Genomic DNA, 22,947 nt, shown 5'->3' with positions numbered 1-22,947 from the left:
AATGTGTTATAGGCTGTATCTGTTCTTCTAATGTCAAAAGTTTAATGACAAAACCCTTTCTTTCCTTTATAAAAGAAAGAAGAAAATCTGGCATGCTGTGCACCTCACAGCATAAAAAACCAAATCTGTAAGGACAACTTAAATAGTTAAGTAAATATGTTGTATCTGTGAAGATGGCTTTACCAAATACTTATTAAGTTTTGAATATAATTTTAGCTTTTTTTTTTTTAGCTCAAACTGCCAGGAAACAACAGAATTATTTTTCTATGAACTGAAACTTCCATCACAGTTTAGAGTTATAGGACTAAGGACAGAACATGTGCAGCTTATTTGTGGGTGAACTGAAGTCTATACCACTTCTAATCAGTACTCTTCTGCCACTTTTCTGTGGCAAAAGTATTGTTCATAAGGGGTTCAATGTCATGCATTCTTCTTGTCTTGTCGATAAAACCAAATGTTGTCATCCTTTCACCCTGTTGTATCTCCTTTCTGCTTTTTGTCAAGTTTGACTTGAGTTAGACTCTTACACATACACAAATCCATTTCCATTGTTCATGTTCCATTGAAAATGTGTGGCCTGAAGTTGATACCAGGTAAAGGAGAGCAGAGGAGTAGGAAAAATGCTCTTTCCAGTATACAAGTTTACAGGTTTTAGCTGTACTGAGATACCTGTATTATCGTTCAGTGCAGGATTTGTTTCTTTATAGATGTGACTCCGTATGTGAAATATTTGTAATGACAAATGTTGTCAGTGTCATGTGAATGTCACATCAGTCTTGATATACAATATTATGAAAATGAAATTATTGCAACTGCATCTGAAAAGTAATGAAAGAAAACAGCTTTTTGAAATAAAGCATTCCCTTATAAGGAGTTACTAGTAAAATATTCATTGTATCATATTCTGTTAGCATGAAGTAATCCAAAGATTGCATTCCAGTCTAGAAATGACAAACCTTCCTCAGAATCCAAACAGAAAAGTTACTACATGAATAAATTAAAAGAGTTGAAATAGAGATGGAGTTGGCAAAAGAGAGAGCTGGATAAGGAACAGATTTCAGCATGGATAAGTTAGGCTTTGTAGCCCATGATTCCGTGATAGCTGAATACCATTGCTAAAATGTGAGTGAAATAAAATGTTATTAAATAACAATGTTACTTTTGGGAGTTACACTTGACTGTTGAGATTCCCTTGATGACTTAGTCTCCTGTTGGATTGTAAAAACTTGTTTTGATCTGTTACTCCTGTAAGTGAGGTGGTGGGGTTCTGCACTTTACGTTTACAGCATGAAGTTTCACATGTGCGTGGACTAATGTGCTAAACATCAAAGTTAAAACCACAAATTTCATAATTAACACAGTAACTTTCATGATGCAAAAACTGAGGCTGATCATGTGTGCTGTTTAATTGCAAACTACATAAGCTGAACCTCAGTTTTAAAATAACAGAATCAATATCACCAAGGTTGGAGAAGACCTTCAAGATAATCCAGTCCACTTATCACCAATTTATCACTGATAGTTCTCACTAAACCATGTCCCTCAACACAACATCCAAATGTTCCTTGAACACCTCCAGGGTTGGTGACTCCACCACCTCCCTGAACAACCCATTCCGGTGCCTGGCCACTCTTTCAGAGTAGTATTTCCTAACGTCCAGCCTAAATTTTCCCTGGCACAGCTTGAAGACATTCCCTCTAGTTCTATCACTAGTTACAAGAAAGAAGAGGCCATGATTACAAAGCTCGTACTTGATTACTTTAGAGGAGAATTATGAGCAGTTACCTTTAAGAAATACAAAATAACTGAGATAGTAAGCAGGAAGGGAAATGATTTTAAGAATCAAGTAGTTGGTATGCTATACATTTTTATTTTTTTTATTTTTTGGATTGCATACTTTAAAGAAATTTAGCATTCAGCTACATTATGTGCTTAGCTTTAGCTGATAATTAAGCTGATAATGGAGATACTTCCAGTGTGAGTTTTCTAAGGCGATTTTGAAGCTCTTTAAAAAAAAAAAGTCTCAGCTGCTTGTATGTGGTTAACATTACATTATGAAGGAAGCTTTACAAATACTGGTATTTGCTGTATAATAGTGCTGTTTCTGTACAACAGAAAACACTTAATTTTTTGCGCCCTGTTTAATAATTAAAGTGTGTGGAGATTGATATGCATGTCTATGGATTATAAGGGCATGTCACATTTTATACAAATGGTATATGTATCTAAATCAAGAGAAGAATGCTTAGTATGTTAAACATTGTCAAATTCTTTTTCTTCAGTAACTAAAGCTCATGGGTTCCAAATTTATTATGGTACTCACAAGTCTGAGTTGAAGCTCCGTATATATGAGTTAAACAAAAGCTGTCACTTTACCAGTGCTCAGAGTTTGTGAGAAATTATGATAGATAAATGGAGTTATGGCAGAAGTACAGAATACCTATACAGATACGTCTAGCATAAACTGGTTAAAATATGATACAGTGGAACAACTTGAGCGACATACATTGAGCATAGTTCCAATTCTGTGAACAAGAAGAACCTCCCTGCATGAACCATTCATACAACTGAATCATAGAATGGTTTGTGTTGAAAAGGATATTTAAAGTCACTCAGTTTCAGCCTCTCCTGCTATAGGCAGGGATGCCTTTCACTAAACCAAGTTGCTCAAAGCCTCTTCCAGCCTGGCTTTGAACACCTCTAGGGAGGGAGCATCTGCAACCTTTCTGGGCAGCCTGTTCTAGCGTCTTCCCACTCTTGCAGTAAGGAATTTCTTCCTAATACCTTGTCCGAATTGTCCGAATCTACTCTCTTCCAGTTTAAAGCCATTTCTCCTTGACCAGTTGCAACATGCCTTTAAAAAGAATCCTTCCCACCATTCCTGTAGGCCCCCTTCTGGTACTGGAAGGCTGTGAATCAGATTCCCCTGAGCATTCTCTTCTCCAGGCTGAAGAGCCCTCTCTCAACCTATCTTTGTGGGGGGAGGTGCTCCAGCCCTCTGTTCGTCTTCATGGCCCTCCTCTGGACCCACTCCAGCAGCTCAATGTCCTTTTTATGGTGGGGGCTCCAGAACTGGATGCAGTATTTCAGGTCAGGTCTCAAGGGAGCAGAGAAGAAGGGCAGAATCACCTCCCTGGTCATTATCTTGACGCAACCCAGGAAATTGTTGGCCTTCTGGGCTGCAAGCACACTTTACTGGCTCATGTGGAGTCTTTTATCAACTGACACTCCCAAATCCTTCTCCTTAGTGCTGCTCTCAAGCCATTCTCTGTCCAACCTCTATCTGTGTTTGGGGTTGCCCCAGCCGAGGTGCATGACCTTGCACTTGTTGAACTTCGTGAGGTTGACATGGGCCTACCTCTCAAGCCTGTTCAGGTCTCTCTGGATAGCATATCTTCCTTCTAGGGTGTCATATGCAACCCTCAGCTTGGTGTCATCTGCAAACTTGCTAAGGATGCACTTGATCCCACTGTGCATGTTGCCTACAAAGATGTTAACTAACAGCAGTTCCAGCACCAATTCCTAAGGAATGCCACTCATCGCTGATCTCCACTTGGATGTTGGGCTGTTGACTGCAACTCTGAATGCAGCTATTCAACCAATTCCTTATCCAGCGAGTGGTCTATCCATCAAATCTATTTTTTTTCCAGTTTGAAAACCAGGATGTTGTGTGGGACAATGTCAGGCACTTTGCACAAGTACCGGTAAAGGATGTCAGTTGCTCTTTATCCACTGATGCTTGTTCAGCCTGGAGAAGAGAAGGCTGCGGGTATTGCAGCTTTTCAGTACCTAAAGGGAGCCTACAAACAGGTGGGGAGTCAACTCTTTGAAAAGGTAGATAACAGCAGGATGAGGGATAATGGTTTTAAGTTGAGGGAGGGAAAATGTAGATTGGATGTCAGGGGGAAGTTCTTTACAGAGAGAGTGGTGAGGTGCTGGAATAGGCTGCCCAGAGAGGTTGTGGATGCTCCATCCCTAGAGGTGTTCAAGGCCAGGTTGGATGGGGCCCTGGGCAGCCTGGTCTAGTATTAAATGGGGAGGTTGGTGGCCCTGCCTGTGGCAGGGGGGTTGGAGATTCATGGTCCTTGAGGTCCCTTCCAATCCTGGCTGTTCTGTGATTCCGTGATGCTGCTCCCTCATAAATGGCCACCAAGTTTGTTAGATAGTACTTGCCCTTGGTGAAGCTATGTTGATTACCACCAATCACCTCATTTTTATTTTTCATGTGCCTTAGTAGGGCCTTCAAGAGGATCTGTTCAGTCGTCTTGCTAGGTGCAGAGGTGAGACTGACTGGCCTGTAGTTCCCTAGATCTTCTTTTTTTCCCTTCTTGAAAATGCAGTTATGTTTTCCCTTTACCAGTCAGTGGGAACTTCACCAGACTGCCCTGACCTTCCAAATATGATGGGTAGTGGCTTGGCAGTTTTGTCCACCAGTTCCCTCAGAATCATGGATGGATCTTGCATGGGCTTGCGCACCTTCAGGTTCTTTAAATGGTCATCCTTAACATCAGAAAGTTCCTTCTCCCAGTTCTTGCCTTTGCTTTTTGCAGTTTGGGTGGTACAGCTAGAGCCCTTGACTCAATCACCCAATGTGAAGAAGTCACCAGGTACCTCAGTTTTCTGTGTATCTTCTTCAATATAGATTATTCTTTGCTTTAGTATTGCTGTTCATGTTTTTGATGTAATGCTGAAGAATAAATAGCAGTGAAAATAAAGCCCAGCATCAAACAAAAAATTGTAGGAAAAAAAGAGAGGAGGTGGAAGCAGCTAGGTTATAACATCAATCAGATTTTCGATTGTTCAACTCTTAAATGGCAGTAGATTTTTTATTTCATTGTGTGGTAGCAGATGCTACAGGGTATGGTAAATGTAATTATATTACAGTGCTACTGATGTCTGTTGAGTTTATCTGTATTAGAGCAGAATCCAAAGAACTTATTATGCTCGCTAAATCCCAATTGTACTAGATGTCGTACGTATCGGTAAAGAAAAGCTGGTTTGTGCTTTTTCCCCTTCCTTCCAATTCTGTTAGCATCTGAGGTAATGTAAAAAGGACTAACCTAGGAATAAATGGAATGTTCTGAAGAAGAAAAGCCTTAGCCTATAACTAGGGAAATCTTAATCCCTGTATGTGTTTAAAAAAAAAAAAAAAAAAAATCTCCTCAACCCTATGGCCCACACTCTCTTAAATTCAGAAATCCAGGCAGTTCATGTGGCTGAACAAAGCAGCATTCAAGGATCTTATTTTTCTCTCCTCTTTCCTGAGTTAGTGTCGTGCTCCTCCTATGGAAAGAGTCTTGTGTAGTCCATTTATAGTAATCTTTTCATCAGAAGTCTTGTTTAAAGTGTGAGCAAGAAAGGCCAATAATTTTCTCACGTTGCGTATTCAAGCTTACACTTCACTGTATATATTTAAAAGACTACTTAACATAGCTTTTATTTTTTTTAAAGCATAAATTCCTGGTGTTTAAAACAAATTCCTAAAAAATCTATAGTACTAGGATTCTAGTTTCTGAACTGTAGTCAGAAGGGCATAGTTTTCTAGGAAAGAGTGACAGCATTAGGCCCTGGTTTCTGTATTTTTGGAACTTCTCCTTCCTGTAGATAATGTTTTCAAATTCTTTTGAAATGTATTTATATTCAGAGTGAGAAAGATTATTTATTCCAGACACGAGTTAATGAGTTCCTTATTGCTAGCTCTAATATGTAAGCTATTTTCTGTATGTGAGAGTATTGAGTATCTTCTGTCAGATTATCTTATTTTTGCATAGCTGGTGTCTCCAGCTCTCTTACCAGTGCTCATTCCACATTGATTTTTGCTTTTGACTTTTTAATTTTCTGGAGAGGCGACAGTGAATTTTATAGACGCAGTCTATCTAGTAAATACACTCTTCAGATTGTGTTTTGTTTAAAACTGTTCACAGGGTTAATTTTGGCAAGGGAAAGGAATAAATTTGTCTCTGAATAATTAATGCGATCCCTTACTAGGATAATGAACAGAGATCATCTTGGCACCATATTTAAGATAACTAAATATTTCACACCAGAGGTGATGATGATCTCTTTTAAAGCTTTGCCAAGCTAGTGCTTTATGTTCTTTGTTTGTAACACTGTGCTTACTTTGCTTCCACTTGAGACTTCTTGTGTCAAGTTTCAGTGAAGATTCAAGCAGGATGAGGGCTTGGGGAATATTTGGCTGATGCAGAAATATTTTTCATCAATAGCTCTGAAGCTCATCAAAAACTCTAGCTTGAAGCAGGTTCCCTATCTTTCACCTGATGAGGGATGTTACTGTTTGGGAACTGAGAAAAGATCTTCCTTACTGAACAGTTAATATATCTCTCAGGGAGAGATGGTAGGCATTGTTAGTCATTTTAGTGATGAGTGGGTTATTTTTTAGGAGCGTGAGATGGAGCTTGTGTGGCAAATGACTTTCTGTTCCTGTGTCTCTCCTCTGGGGACTCCAGACTGAATGTATCGAGTCCCACTGCAGTTCAGACTCTCAGCGGCACTGAGGTGAGACTGCAAAGCAGGAAGGAACATGGCCTGCAGTAGCCATTTTCACTCTTAGACAGCTGTGTGAAGATGTAGTTTCACAATCTCTGTGAGCTAAACTATTCATAGTAAGCTAAACTATTTCTATTGATCAGCGGAGTTGTTGGCCTTGATAACTTGTTCCTGCCATCTTTCTTACGTTGGGAGTACCATTTGTGTAATCATCTAGAGCAAGTTCAGAGATAATCCAGAAAGGCAAGTTAGTGCTAGTGCCAGCAAAGTATCGTGGGCTAAATACGAAAAATGAAGAGCTTACATGTCAGGATCCCAATTTTGGCAGAAGGTGCATTAGTTTGACTTACGATACAATGTTTCTTGCCATTGGTAATTAAATTTGTTCCCTCTTCAGATGAATCCTATCAGAACAAACCTACTGCCACTACCGTTAAACAGTCTGCAGGCGACCACAGGGTTGTTGAGGGGGCTTTGAGACTGTAAAATTGGGTGTTGTTGATTACATTGCTGAAATTAGACTTACTCTGGCATCCTGCATTTATTCTTTATGTGCATTTGTGTTGTTTTCATTGCTGCTATTAATGTCACGTTCTCTGTCCAATTGCCTCTCCTTTTGAGCACTGAGCACTGACCGAACAGATTCTGAACAGAGAAAAGGTGTGTTAGGGCAATACATATCAAGGTTATTCAATACATATCAAGGATATGTCAGTTCTTGTGGCAGATATGATGCTGATAAGTATTAAAAACAAACAAAAAAAGCCCTAATCCAAACAAACAAACAAAAAACAACCCCCAAACAAATATTGGGATAAACTTGTTTGGTGTATTAATGTTCCAGATTAAGTTACAAAGTCAACTTTCTTTGAATGTAAACTTCTATTGCCTTTTCACTGCTATTCTTGAAGTATATTTTGCATTTGCTTTACAGATTTCTCTGCGGTTTCATGAGAATCATCATCTATACACACAGACTCTTTGAACATCCTTAGTCGTGATTGAAAACTGAATTTTTCTAAGAATTCCCAAGTAAATCTAGCCCAAGGAATAAATTAAGAGGTTGGACTTCTGGAACTTCTATTGCATTTCACCATTTTCATATGCCATCTTAGGTGCTTTTGAGACACCAGTTTTCATTTTAAAAAATAATTGTGGATATCTGACCAGTTTCTATTAGTTTCTGTTACCTTCTTCCCTGCTCTGTGCTGTGCACTGTCCACTCTTAACCTCTCATCATTAAAGTGGGAACATTTGAAAATAAAGAAATATCAACTTTTTTTCAGAATTATTGCTGTAATTTAATAGGTTGACTTCCTCTACAAGCTGAAATTTGGGAATTTAGGCCCTCATCCTGCAACTGTTTAAGCATACGTAATTTCAAACACATGCTTATTTACAGGATCCAGATTTGTTTGTCTAATTACTTTATAGAATGAGTGAAGCCAGACTGTTCAACTCTCAAGACCATCTGTTGGGAGAGGTGGCAGGAGGAGAAGGAAGAACGTGGTTGTGTATTTCCCAAAAAACTGTTCCTCTTTTAGCTACCAGAGCAAATTTGTCTTTCAGACTCAGAAGCTGTCTTACTTGAGTTAATATAGTAGGTATTTTTGTCATGATGTTTCAGCCTGAGTTCACAATGGTTGTAGTTCATGGGGAACAGAGCCAGAAGGGGATTTCATGGATTGGTTCATAAATTCCTATAACTTCTCAAGTAAGACATATTGATATACATCATTGACTTGTTTCATTTGTGATGCTGATATGAGAGGTTGTTATCCCAAACTTGTAGCACTGTGGTTATTGTAATACTGATGTTCCATTATTTTCTTTAATAGACTAAAATATGCACAATTCCATTGTTGCTTAAGCATGCTAGCCAAGAACTGTAATATACATAGTCAAAATACTTAGTGGTGTTTATGATCACATATAGTTCTTTGTTTTATTTGTTTTTGAAACTGTTTACCTTTAAATTGAAGGCAAAAGGCCAAATCTGCTTGTTTTGTTCATGCAGGAGTATGTGAGAGTAAGAATGGTGTTTGTTAGAAAAAAACATATGGTTGCATGTGTTCTTGTTACTTGAAGATAACAAAAATATTTCACTTAATTTTATTAAGTTTGACTACAGAGGTATCTAACTGTTTTGTTTGAACATTCACATTCAAGAGGACAGTGCATTTGAATCATAGTATAGTTCGAGTTAGAAGGGACCTTAAATATCATCTAGTTCACCACCAGCTTAGGCTGCCCCATCCAGCCTGGTCTTGAGCACCTCCAGGGGTGAGACATCCACAGCTTCTCTGGGTAGTGTGTGCCAGTGCCTCTCATTTGTTCTATCACTATCTGCCTGTGTAAAAATAATTGGTCTCCCTCCTGTTTATAAATTCTGTTTAAGTATTGGAAGGCCACAATGAGGACTCCCCCAGAGCCTTCCCCTCTCCAGGCTGAACAAGCCCAGCTCCCTCAGCCCCTCTTTGTAGGAGAGGTGTTCCAGCCCCCCGATCATCTCTGTGGCCTCCTCTGGACCCACTCCAGCAGCACCACATCCCTCCTGTACTCCAGATGGTTTCTCACAAGGGCAGAACTGAGGGAGACAATCACCTCCTTCTCCCTGCTGACCACTCCTCTTCTGATGTAGCTCAGGGTAATGTTGACTTTCTGGGCTGCAACTGCACATGCTGTTGACTTGCATGAAGCTTTTAATCCACCAGAACCCCAAGACCTCTGTAGGGCTGCTCCCAATTTGCTGTCGTCCCTTTCCTTAATGTCTACCATATTCTTCATGATGCAAGATGGGCTTAAATAACAATTGGAGAGAGAGCAATGTATGTACCAAAGAACTGAATTGGCTGTTAGAACATAATGAAATCCCTCAGAAACTTCTTAGAATACTTTCCACTATAAATAGGGAAAATCAGTTTTTTTCATTTACTTAAATGCAGTGTATTGAGCTCCTCTCAGTGGGCAGCTGTAAGAGCTGTTTATCTATCATTACAGGGTAATTAGCCCGCAGTCTTCTCCAAGGATCCGTGTGAATGATTTTAATGTTTTTTTTATTAGTCTTCTATTAGTAATATTATCACGTGCATCCTTTTAAAAATAATGGAGGAGATAAGACAGTCGTGCTTAACAGAATTGTGAGATAATATCTTTTTAGTATGGCTGTATTGTCAGACATTGTTATCCTATATGTGTATGAGTGTTTGCTCAAATGATGAGACTGTTGCAGAAGTATTACTCCCAGACTGCAGCTTCTTTTTTCCTAATGCTTCCACAGCTGTTGCAAGGAGTTCCCCTTTTTCACTGCTTGACCCAAGCTGTCTCTTCCTAGCTCTTTATTGCATCCTGTGATGACTTCCTGGTATCATTAGATGAGCTCATCATTCAGAGATGGGAACCTTTGGATGTCTTTGTTGTTGTTGTTTAAAACATGAATCATTTCATTAATCTGATGGGAATTACTTTTGCTTTTTGAACTGAGAGAGCATCATAGTTTTGTCCAGAGGTAAAAATCATAGAACCATAGAATCCTTAAAGTCGAAAGGGACCTCTGAAGGCCATCTAGTCCAACTCCCCTGCAGTGAACAGGGACACCACAGTTCAATCAGATTGCTCAGGGCCTGATCCAGCCTCTCCTTGAAGGTCTCCAGGACAGGGCATCTACCACATCTCTGGGCAATCTGTTTCAGTGCCTCCCCATCCTCACTAGTGGTCCTTCTTATGCACTTTTTTGCTGTGTACCTCCCAGTATGACTGGTGGCAGTCTTGGCTGGCAGTTGTCACTTCTGCCCCTCCATTGCTGGTGTCTTTTTATTAACTGCAGGGTCAGCACCTGCAGGCTTTGGTAGCAGGCAGTATGTTGGTTCAGTGAATTAAGTCTCGTCTAGGGAGAGAAACTAACCCAGAAATTGACCCAAAAGTACGTCAACGTGTAGACACGCACAATTTTTGGTTGATTTTGCTGCTTTGTCTTTAAGGAATATGTTCTAGTATGGCTACTTCTGTAGGCTAGATATCATCTTCCCTTGTGTCAGAGCTGGCAGCTGTTTGCAGGAAGTAATTTAGTATCTGCTGTGTGAGGGTGGGGTGGGGGATGCTGAATTATACTAGCCCACTGAGAAAAGAGAGCTTTCATTAGGTAGAATGGAGTTGTCCATGTTAAAACTTGATCCGGGCAGTTGGCACAATCTCATATGTATAAATGAAGTGTCATTTTTTCAGCATCCTTCTCTTTTACAGCATTTGAGAAATGATAACTTTCAGCATAATTGGTGTGCTTTGCTGACCAGTTTCTCAATAGATAGTGTGGTTATTAGGAGATCATTCTAGGCTCACTTATTGATACCAGTATTCATGATGCTTAACTCATCAGTGAATTCGTTTTGGGAGCTTGAGCATTCACAGGGTTTGATTGGTTGTCTGAACATACACTATCAACATGGCCTGACTTAGAAAACATTGTAGCACACCTGCAGAAATACTCATAATTTCTTTTAACTTTATTTCTTTTCCTTCAGGTTCTGATTTATTACGGAATTTCTTGCAGGCGTGCAGTTGATATCTTTTGACTCCATGCTCCGTGCAATGTCTCAACAGTGGTACTAATTTCCTGTCATTTCTTGATCTCTAAATGTATTCTTTTGTCTCTTATTCCTTAAAAAAAACAACAACAACAAAAAACCCACAAAACGAACCCAACAACCCTAGAAGCTATGGCATTACTACTGCACTAATCAGACTACAGGCTTGCATTCATTTTCAGAGCTTCCCATACATCCTGTAGAAAATGAGAGATAAGATAGCCATATGAGGAATAGTTGTTCCGTGTCCATGCACTTTGATTGGTTCTAACATTGTTATTTGAAGTGTTTAAGCTGTATCTTTTGAAACAGTGTTCAGATACTGAAGATTTCATGCATGTGGTAAACTCAGTCCTTGGTAATGTGAAGTATTGGTTTGGCTAGAAGAGTGCTCCTCTGTTTCCCCTCATCATTCTATCCTGCTTTTTCTCCACAAGTGCCTGTTTTTCATTTAGAGAAATGTATATTTTGTGTTAAACATCTCACTGAGCATTGCCTGCCAAGCTGAAGTTTTTTCTAGCAGGCTGAAAGCCAAGTGGCCTAGAAAATAAAGTGCTGCTAACTTTCTCTACTGAATTTAGTCTGTCTGGTAATTCCAAGTGCTTTTTTTCACTCTAAATGAATTAAAAATACAATGTAGGTGGAATTGTAATAGTAAAAAAAAGTTTTCATTTAGGAGATATGTTGCTCTTGAGGAAGAAATTGTACTCGGACTGCTTTATTTCAGAATGCAGTTAATGGTGTTACTGAGCTATGACTCAAATGTCTTCTTAAATTGATAAGATAACACATCAAGCAGGGAATCTTTCCTACCTTACTGACACGTTCAGGGTAGTTCTGTGCAGCACTGACACGTTGCATTTAAAACTGAGAGTTTACAAGTAGCGCTTTGTTGAATGCAAAACTGTGCAACGAAGACAACTGGTAGAATTTTTGGTTTTGGATGAAAGATGAAATGGTCTTCGTGAGGCTAGATGATTGGGTATACTAAGATTACACTTGTTAGTGTTTGCTATTTCCTTTGTGCATAACTGATTTCTTCTCTTTATCTTCGTGTAATCAGCAGCTATATCCATTTCCAGGATCTAATTGAACTTAATGAAGAAAGAGGTTGGGCTGTTAAGCTTCCACATTCTCTGCTCTTTGTGCCGGTCACGGTGCTAAAAAGAGATGAGTTAACGTAAACCTGAGTAGGCTGCTTAACCTTCTTTCTCTTCTGGAAATGTAGATGCAATAACATTTGCAGCTGAAAAGACTCATTCGCAGTTTCTAATGTTTAAGGATGCAAATGAAGCATTTTGTCTCTTCTGTCGCCTGGAGGTGTTAAGCGAGGAAACAGAAAGAGGTTTCTAGGATTAGTTCCACAGACTTCTTTTATCATGTTAAAATCAAGGTTGGTTTCAATGCCGTGAAGTGAAGAAAAGCAATGTGGAAACTATCCAAGGAAAATTCTTACATTTCATTTGTTTCTCCCTAAATTTTTGGGGGTATTCATTACTCCCTGTAAAGTTGAATGCTCAAACTTTTTGTAAGACAGCAGAGCTAGTTCCTGTGCCTGCATAGTGGATGTGTGTGTAATGTTTTGTAGATGACAGAGCAATGCATCATTGACACTGGCATGCCATATACAGTATGTTAAAGTTTCTATTACAATAGCTTTACTTTGAGAAGAGCTTCAAAAACTTGGATAATTTAGTTTTGCATTTGGGTTTTGGACTAAGGCATAAATAAATATACCATCTAAAGCTATTTTTAAGTGAAATTCTCAAGTGAGGCTTTAGCTTTGATGGTCAAATACAAAGTGAAGATTTAAAAGAATAGAGCCCCAGAGGTATTTTTTCATTTTTCCCACCAAATCTTAAAGCTCTGAGTCCTCGGAAGAAGTTTCTTCTGTGTATCGTCCACTTGAGAAGATAATGACCTGGACATTGACTAGCACTGTTTTCCACTCTGATAGTGTAATGTACTCTATGAAATGTTTGGTTAATGAGACATTTTTGATTTTCAAATGCAATATTGAATTGATGCAAGCACGTTTACCCTTTGTACACTTACTGTATGGCAATATGGTTTCACAACTTGTTAAAGATTCAGATTAGGTTGATTCCTAGCTTTGACTCTGGAAACATATCACTTCAAGAAGGAAATGACTTTTCAGCTTATTTAAGCCTTTTTTCTTTGCAGCATTTGTGCACAAGGTGATGCTGACCATCTAGATATGCTCTGGCTCCTTCCTTGTGCTTACGCAGGTCAGAGAGGTGCAACAGTGCAGTTTAGGTACCCTTAGACTGTGTTTATGCTGATTCAGCAACAGTGTCTGAATTCGTTTAAACTGAGCTTGGGAGTAGTCTAACAGATTGATAACTTTCTTCCTGCTCTGCAAATGTTTAAATATATGTATACTACAATTTAGAAACCAGGCAGGTTTAGTTACTTTTATACGTATGATACATAAATGTATGTTCTTCCCACATTCTTAGGATGCATTTCAGGCAAGTTTAAGTGGACCTGAGTAAGAGGGGCCTTTGTTTTATCCTTTGCACTTCAGTGACCAATGTGAGCACATTCACACCGATATGAAATAAATGAAATGTGTTTCTTATAGTGGCTTAAAAGAAGTTTGTTGACCTTTGTAATGGGAAGAGACTCCCCTAGTAAATTAGTGGGCTCTAGCTTTCTTCCTTTTAGAATGGCTGCTCAGCATTCTTCTCTTTTTCTTATTGAAGATAGTGATTGTGAAAATTCTTTAGTGTTCTTTAATTTCAGTTTTGAGAGCTTTGACAAACTTCTCAAATGCAGCTGTAGTCAATTTCAGGTAAGGCCTTTTCATTCTGTTAGCTTTTTCCATTTTTCAGATAAATGGTTTTAATGTGTCATTTTTTTTCTTACAGTTTGTATACACCTATTTAAATCATCAAGTACAGAGATTTGAAATTGAATAGTGTTACAACTGGCTTCTAAATTGCAGTGTGTTTCTGAGCCAAGTAACAACAAATTTTATTTCAAAGAGAACTTAGAACGCGCAGTGAGGTTTGGCAAGTCGAGCAGCACACGTCTTCATTTCCATCTCCTTCACTCTCTCCATCCTCAAGCAAGTTTCCTGGAGCCGACACCTTCCCAGTTAGCAGTGATGGACAGAGTTGGCCTTCTTCTTCCCAGGCTGGTTGCTACAACAAGCTACCTGCCTATTTCTCATGCAAACTCAGGTGATTGTGGTGCTCCTTCTCCCTTTCCTACCCTCTAACGAAACAAAAGCTGGACCTCCAGGAACATCTACCATTGTCAAAGGCAGGTGTAGTTGGAAAGAAATAGGACGCTACAGCATTCCCTCTCTACCATATGTATCCATCTGCTTATATCACATCAGTATTCACTTAACAGGTACTATGCTGCTTTTTTGTGAGCCTGTACAGAAGAACTTTTTCTTCACTACTGCTCTCATTTTTTAAAAAATATTTGTTCTAATGAAGGATGCTACTGTTGCTCAGTGTCCTACACACCCTCTCTCTCCTGTTATTCCTAAGACATTCTTCCTTCAAAATTCCTGCTTATTCCATTCTAAAATTGATTGGAGAAACTCTTGGTTGCTGAACAGCTGGAGGGTTACTGTTTTGGTGATGCATGACAATACCTAGGCATGCTGCTGTTTTAAGCCTTCTCCAGCTTAAAGACTGCTTTAAAGGAAGTTCTCCATTTGCCAGTGTTAAATTTACAGACTACATGGACCATTTCTGTATGTGTGCTTTACTGTGAGCTTTAAGGATAGTAACAGTAACTTCGTTGCCAGATTCCAATTCTTGGAGCTGATTAGGTCGTTTCTGTGTATCTAGCCGAAAGCTTGAGTGCATTCTTTCATCTCTACCGCATTCAATTGTTGAGCGTTTTATCAGTTTAGTATTTTCTAACCTATTGAATAAATGCTTCTTATACAAGATCTCCTGGGGGAAAATTTTTCCCAGTGTTCATAGTTACTGTATTGTGAGGTGATCTCACAATAAAGCATCCACTTTTTTTTCTGAGAGGACTCCTGAATCTCATCTGTCTTTGGATGTTCCACCTGGCTACTTTGATTGGATTTCTTTCTCCTTTCTGCTTGGCTATGTTCTGTTTGTTTAAACCTGTGTTGTATCTTCCATCTGCCGCCAGAGCTGCTTTTCAGCCCTGTTTTGCCTGTGTGATTTGTGGACTTTTGAGCTGAGTTAGCTGTTCTAGTTATCCTTGAGCACGTCAACCTTTAGTTGAGCTGCTTATCTGATCTGCTTTATATGCTGCATGTAAGGGTCTGTTTGCTTCTGGTGAGACATGTGCCAGAATAGCTCTACCTACATAGCAGCTGATTCCTGCTATAGACAGGAGGCCATACCTGTCAGATACGTACCATTTTTTCTGGAACTCTTACAGCGCTTATATGATTGCCAGACTTCTGCCACTTCCTTTTCCCATTGGATCTGCGCCCTTAGTGGGGTGTGTTTCAAAAGAGCAGTAAAACTCAGGTAATCTTTCCTCAGTGTGTGAATGAATAAATTTGTCAGCCACAAGCTTTTCATGGAAACCTTTTCCTTATTTTCCTGGGAAGTAAAAAGATGAGAGTTGAAACTAAACTTTGAAAACCAAACCTATGATACCATTTTCTACTGAAGTTCTTATCTTTGAACTTTCCTTAATGATCTAATTCACCAGTATGTTCTTGAGTATATGTGGTAAGTTGAAACCTGCACTTGCTGTTAGTTCACTGCAATCTTGCTTCTGATTCTGTTCTGAAGTTGCTCCACTGCTTGATGGCACTTGCTGGTTCAAAAAATAGATTTGCTTCAAGATTCAGCCATTCTGTGATTCAGACGATGTTGCTTAGAAAAGCAATGTAAAGTTTGTTAAAAAACCAAAACAAAACAGAAATACAGATTAAGTACAAGAGCAGGCAAATATCTCAGCGCTGTTGCTTCCCTCTCCAGCACACCTGAGAGTCTGAGGATGTGCCTCCCCAGAAGGAGCTTCTACACAGTTGGATGCTCCAGCTACTCTTCCAGTGCTCATTAAGCCTTTCTGTTACCTTAATTTAACCCATAAAACAAGCCCCCAGAAACCCAGGACATTTTCTCCCATGTTTGTCATCTATATCAACTGAGTCAGAACCTGCTCTAGAGGAAAGGGATAGGACAGTAGGAAGGGACATGCAGGAGAAAAGGGAAAGAGCACTGGGGAGAAGTGGCTAGGTTCATTAGTTTCCTTCCCCGGTCACTCCTGACACACTTCTAGGCTCTGAGTTTACTCAGCTAGAGTTTCTGGGGTTAAGCACTTTTCTCTTGAGTGAATGACTGTTGCTCTCTATCTTCCAATAGGATCCACCCTGAGCTTGGGTAATCTTCAAAATGTGAGTTTGAAAACCTATGATCCAGTGGCTGTATGCAACAGATTGTTTGAATTCTGCTGTAAACTTAATACTAACTAATAAACTTATGCTGTGTATACCTGGGGACATTTATTTTCAATAAGGTAGGGCAACTGCAATTGCTCCTGAGATCCCTTCATCCTTTTCTTCCTCAGAGATGGGAAACATTTTCCTACAACTGTTTCAGGCACCAAGGGATGAACAAACACAAAACCTGCATTATTGCTGTTACTTCTGTGTGGTGAAATAATTATAGGGGCTCTTGCAGATGTAAGCAACTGGGCAATTGGAGTGTGCTTCGCCACATCATTGTGGCTTGAGTGGAAGAATCCACTTACCAAATGATCCTGAAAGCAAACACAAAGTTCTTGGTACCTGTGTTTTTCTTTCCTCTAGTACAAGGGATATCTGGAGCTGCTCAGGCTGGTGTTATGTGCAGATTCAAATATCTTGGCTTGAATGAGGACACCAAAAAGCGTGCTTAATTGTCTATAACTAATGTGGTGAAAGCAAGAAAGTTTAAGCATCTCTTGTTTTGTCTAAAGCAGAGTTGGAACTGGTCTGTCACTCCCTGCAGTGCTGAGAGGCCTAGCAGTGATTTGGCTGTTTTGCCACATACTCAGAAACCCGCAGAAGAGTGTTATGTTACTAAGAGAAATGGAGATTATTGTATAGAGGCTGACTCTACCACTTAATGTATAATGAATTAATTGTGAATTTCTGCATCCAGGAGGAGAAGTAAAGGAATCTCCTTCAATCTCAGAGTGTGTCAGAGGGGGACAGTTTATTTCTAACGTTAGGAGGATGGCTACTTAATAGGTGTAGTTCCCTTCAATCTGCTCTAGACAGACAGATGTTAGTGATGGAATGTTGTCTGTCAAACACAGCTCAACTGTAGACTCCCCAGATGAATTCTCCAAATCTTGCCTGTGCTTAATCTACTGCTCTTGGAAACGTAGAAGGTTGGCGTAAACTCTTCAATATCTGTTTTTTAGTGAAAGAAATAACTTACTGGATATGGAATGTATTTTGAAAATGTTCTTTTATATATTTACTGTTAGTACCTTTGACTATGCAAAATAGAAAGCTCTGATACAAGTTTGTTTCTGAAGAAAATGGTGGATGCTTGTTACTTTATTATAAAACTTGACATGTTCTCATTCAGTTAAAATCTTCAAGGTTGGATTCTGCTATATAGTGTGTGGAGGAGTAACAGCTTTTGGAAAACTATTTTGATATGGAATTATGTGAGCTTTTGTGAATATGGTGAAATGTTAGTGGATGGGCTGTCATTAGGCACTGGTAATTGTTTCGTGCACAGTTTCACTATTTCCATGTTTATCATAGAACGCCAATTACTGAGTGCTGGTATTTGTTTATTTATTTTGGGAGAGCCTTAGATGTTGGTACATTTTTATGTTAAACTTTTGGCATTTTCAGTAACAGACACTAGAGTTCTGAACAGATCATTTAATATGTTACTTGTCTGTTGGTAGTGAAGTAGTTGAGGCATTTTTCTGGATGTGAGTTGACAAGATTTGGCATAGAGATCAAGTAAGCATATTTGATTAGAGAGAGATGAATTTGAAGGTTGGACTACTGGTGGATAAATGGTTGGATGATCACAGCCAGAGGGTTGTGTTCAATGATTCTATGACCAGGTGGTGGTCAGTCATGAGTAGTGCCCCCCAGCAGTCAGTCTCTTCAAGATCTTTATCAAGAACCTAGACAGTGAGATTGAGTGCATCCTCAGCAAATTTGGTGATGACACCAAGAGGAGTGGTGCAGTTGATACAACAGAAGAAAGACTGACATTCAGAGGGACCTGGACACACTTGAAAAGTGGGCCTGTGAGTGTTCAATGAGGTTCAAGAAGGCCAAGTGCAATGTGTTTGCATTTGAGTTGGAGATAATCCTGGATGTGTATATCTGGAGAACAATTCATTGAGAGTAGCCCCCTGGGGAAGGGGGCTTGAGAGTTCTGGTGAATTGAAAGTTTGACATGAGCTTACAGTATTCACTTAGAGCCTGGAAGGCCAACAGTACTGGGCTGCATCAAAAATGGAGGTGGCCATCAGGGAGAGGGAGGTGATTGTCCCCCTCGGCTCTGCCCTCTTGAGGCCCCATTTGGAGTACTGCATCTAAGCCCGGGGCCCCCAGCACAGGAGGGATGTGGAGCTTTTGGGGAGAGGGTCCAGAGGAGAGTCACAAAACTGATCACAGAGCTGGAGCACCTGTACTACGAGAAAAAGGCTGAGGGATTTGGGGTTGTTCAGCCTGGAGAAGAGAAGGCTCTGAGGAGACCTCATTGCAGCCTTCCTGTACTGGAAGGGAACTTACAAACAATAGGAAAACTGACTTTTTACGCCATCTGTGTAGTGATAGGACAGCTGGGGTAATGGCTTTAAACTAAAAGAGAGAAGATTTAGGTAAAATGTTAGGAATTTTTTCCTCAGAGGGTGGTGAGGCTCTGGCACAGCTGTCCAGAGAAGCCGTGGATGCCTCAGCCCTGGAGGCACTCAAGGGTGGCAGCCCTGTCCATGTCAGCAGGAGTTGTAACTTTCAAACTCAAGCCGTTCTGTGATCTTATCTCCTGTTAAGGTAAGGAGATTTGCAAGAGTTTGTCCAAAAGTCCCTTTAACTGACAAACTGTTTTTTATGACAGTTAATTCCAATGTCACATTAGAGAAGATGCTGACTAACTCTATATGGGAATAGAATAGTTGGTGTCACTAAGTTGCTTATTGTTTGCAATTAAATGGCAGTTCTTCAAAAGCTACGCTTGAAGCTAAGAAGAGCAGGTGCAGTTTGTAAATTCTGAGCGTTAAAAACATAAAAACAAAGATGTGAGTTGCAACAGGTAAGATTTGCATTAATGCTCACCTGCTGCCCATCTTTGGATAGTTTATTTTTAACAAGAAGTTGTGTGCATGAGGGAATATTTCAGGTCTACAAGATTCCTGTAACAAATACACTGGATGAAGCCAGTTTATTTCTTGAAACGTTCTTGGATCGGAGCAGGAAGTGAACAGTCACTTTGAATGCCCAGATGACAAGGAAGTGAAAAGAGACATTAAGTGGAGCAAGATATCCCCTAAATGTCTTTTGCTGGAAAGATTCATGCTTGCTAGTGCCATGAATGCAGTTCCTATCCTCTCCCGCGACCTCTCCCTTTCCCTGTCTTCTGACAGAAGGTTGAAAAAGGAGGAGAAATAGTCTCTTGTTCTATATCTCTTCTTCCTCTAGCCTTCTTCCACAGTAGAATGTTGGAAATGGATTGTAGCTTGGAAATCTTAGATGGTCTGTAACAAGAGCAAAAGTTTTGGATTATCTATCTTGATGAAGATACTGTGTTTGCTGGTAGACTTGGAGAGGAGGAAGAAGTGGGGAGAGGAAGGAATGCATAGTAAAGGTGGTGTTTGCCAGGTTTGCAAATGCCAATATTTTGGCAGAAGCTACAGAAACAAGTCTTTTCTAGTTGAGTGAAATGGAAAGAACAGCTTAATTTCCAGTTGCCAATTGTGTAAGCAGTCTTATTCCACAAAACTTCGAGGTTGGATTACAGCCTAATGAGAGAAGTCTGTCCTGCCTCCAAGTGTATGCAGGCACCGTATTGAAAATGCTGTTGTTCAGATTGCAATCTGCTGCTATTTCTGAAACTATCAGCTCCAGACTTTGTGTTACTATAATTTCAAATATCAACTCCTTGTTTCTCTCCTTTAAAATGTTAATTCCTTTATGTTCTACTCCTTTGGCATTGATATATGTACACCCTTATGCCTGTCCTTCTGTTCCCTCCTCCCTCCTAGTGCAGTGTTCCCAGCTTTTGAGTTTGTAAGACTGCTGTTCATCAAGACAGTATTGCTGAGTTGCTATACCTACTGTATTGAAGAGTTGGACTAAGATTTGAAGAAGAAAGACAAACACAAAAAAAGCCCTACCCCAAAACAACAAAAAAACCCAATTAAGTCGTTCATTGTGAATTGAAGCTAACACGTTTTTGATGTGTCTAAACTGGATGCTCTGCATTTGGTTTGGGTGTCTTTGCAGTGAGCTTTTTAGTGTTCCTGTAATACTATCTGACAATCCTAATATATGCAGTATGAGCATACATCAGAAGCGAAACGCAAGTTCCTAATATAAGGGATGAAATGTTTGCCATTGCATTAGTTTTGTTATTCCATGAACTGCCCATCAGTTGGAAACACCTTGTTTTAATGTATCCTACATGTGGCTTAGATCTGGGCAATAATCAATGAAATGGCTGGAAAAAATTGTGCAAAGCTCACATGCTTCTTCTTCTCATACTATTATGGAATACTAAAGTTACCTGAGACATGCACACACTCAGTGATCCATCAGTAATTTTCACTTGAAACAGGTGTACTGGAATTGCCTTTAGCTCTGCACAGTACTGGCACTTGAGAGGTTTAAAAAATGTCTGTGTTCTTCATCACTGAAGTCTACTGCTGGCATAGAGAAACAGGAGAAGGGGAAAATGCAATTTGGTGTTATACTGTAATATGTAGGTAGATTATGTTGACCAATTTCCACATCAATATTAGAGAGTTGCCTGAAAGAACTGGGCATGTTTCATTGGTTACATTTTTTCCCAGATATTTAAATATGTTTAGTAGGAGATGATGGTTCCATTTTAAAGTTCCATTAAGATATGGGTTTAAGGAATGCAGAATGAAATTCTAAACTGTACTACAGCTTAGTGAGCATATCTTTATAAATTACTTCAGCAGTTATAATGGTGCACTTGCTAGCCTCTGCCTTCTCAAGGAATGTGTCTGACTTTCAAGCTGTAGTACTTCCACTTTCAGCTATTTTTCTTTGGGGTGGCTTTGATTTATACAAATGCTAATTATAGGGGCTTTGAATCTGTGTGTATACATAGCTTTACAAGGTCATACACGTTTTTGAATGAACTTGCTGAAATGCTGCTTATGTATTGTTGGGGTGTTGCATAAACAGATTACTAGGTCTTCTAAATATTACTTCATTAATAACATTTTTACTCTTTTTAAACTTGAAGGCAATGATTGCAGTAGGCTGTTGATTTTTAGTTTAGTCTCCTCAAGTTGTATCTTCTTTGTCTTTGTAGGCAGCAGAAGGTGTCACCTTCATCGGACCTGACACGCATGCTATTCAAGCTATGGGAGACAAGATTGAAAGCAAATTGTTAGCCAAGAATGCAAAGGTCAACACAATCCCTGGCTTTGATGGAGTAGTCAAGGTGAGAAACCGTTTGACTACTGTCTGCTCTCTGAATTATTGCCTAAAACTATGTAGATCTATTGAAGATCTGATGCACAGTGTAATTATAAATTCAACTTCATTTTCAATAAATGATGTAATTAAAATCAGCGTAGAGATTTTTACTAGAAAGGGAAGTTTGGAAGAAGGAAGATGAGGAAGAGTACTTTGTAATAAATTATATAGTAAGGACTGCTTGCATGGAGTCTGTAAAATGTCTTGCTTTAAATTCTATGTAAAGGCAAATAAATGTGTTTAATCTGAGATGTGCCATTCTATCTCTACATGTCTTTCCTTTTTTTGGATTTTTACTTTGTGTTTAAGTGTTGATCTCTTAGAAGCTTTCCTGTACTTTAACATATCATCTGTGTTATGTAGGTAGAACAAGTGTTTTCCCTTTAAACCTTCATGTATGCCTAGATATTATATCTGTTTTGATGAGAATATGTAGAGAACTTTCCTAATGAGAGTATGATAAAATTATGAGATGGCTGGGAAGAGCAGGATGCATAAGAGAACTCTTCAGTACTTGAGATGGGAATGCCTGATGTGCGTAATGCATGTGCGTCTACAATGGGTAAAAGTGCAAAGAAATTTTTCAGCTCTGGAAGGCTGCTTATGAATGTTAGGCTAGCATTCATGGCACTGCTGAAATCTGACAGTATTAAATTGCAGACAGAGTTCGTTGGGCTTTTTGCTGCATGCTTTAGCAGTCCTTGTGTCTGTGGTCCTCTAGCATTCATGAACTGTTAGGAGCAGCTAAGCTATTGTGCTTAAGACCCACTGTTCTTCTTGATAATCTACCCATTATTTTATAAATCCTGGCATTATCTTCTAGAAAGTATTTGGCTAGGAGAGGACTTTGATTTAATGGTCTGAATCCCATAAGTTTACCTGAAGTGGACTCACTAAATAATTTCAAAATGCTTGTTTTATTGCCACATAAACTGTAAAGATCTGTTACTCTGCTAATATAAAGAAACAAATCTGACAAGGTAGGATAGTGGCTAATCATTTGATAGCAACATAATCAATGAAACTGTGCCTACATAACCATTTTTTTTTTTTTTTTTTTTTTTTCCTGAGGCCTTTAATTGCGTTGATTTTTTTGACAATTATCTGAAGTTCCAGACACTCTAAATGAAGGAATGTAAGGGTTGGCAGTCAGCTATACGCAATAGTATTAGTAGATAGTCTTAACACCAA

At 39.3% G+C, this 22,947-nt stretch overlaps 1 protein-coding gene across 1 annotated transcript in view; it reads left to right on the top strand.

Moving 5' to 3' along the window:
* PCCA (propionyl-CoA carboxylase subunit alpha) overlaps positions 1-22,947 on the top strand; it is a 268,103-nt gene that overhangs the window by 55,851 nt on the left and 189,305 nt on the right. The window contains exon 7 of the mRNA XM_085215566.1: positions 21,590-21,721. Within this exon, the coding sequence (XP_085071692.1) occupies positions 21,590-21,721 (132 nt within the window). The remainder of the gene's footprint in view (positions 1-21,589; positions 21,722-22,947) is intronic.

This window comes from Meleagris gallopavo, chromosome 1 (assembly GCF_905368555.1).
Source record: "Meleagris gallopavo chromosome 1, MGAL_WU_HG_1.1, whole genome shotgun sequence".
Taxonomy (NCBI): domain Eukaryota; kingdom Metazoa; phylum Chordata; class Aves; order Galliformes; family Phasianidae; genus Meleagris; species Meleagris gallopavo.
The sequence above is the reverse complement of the archived record's forward strand: the minus strand, read 5'-3'. Positions and strand labels throughout refer to the sequence as shown.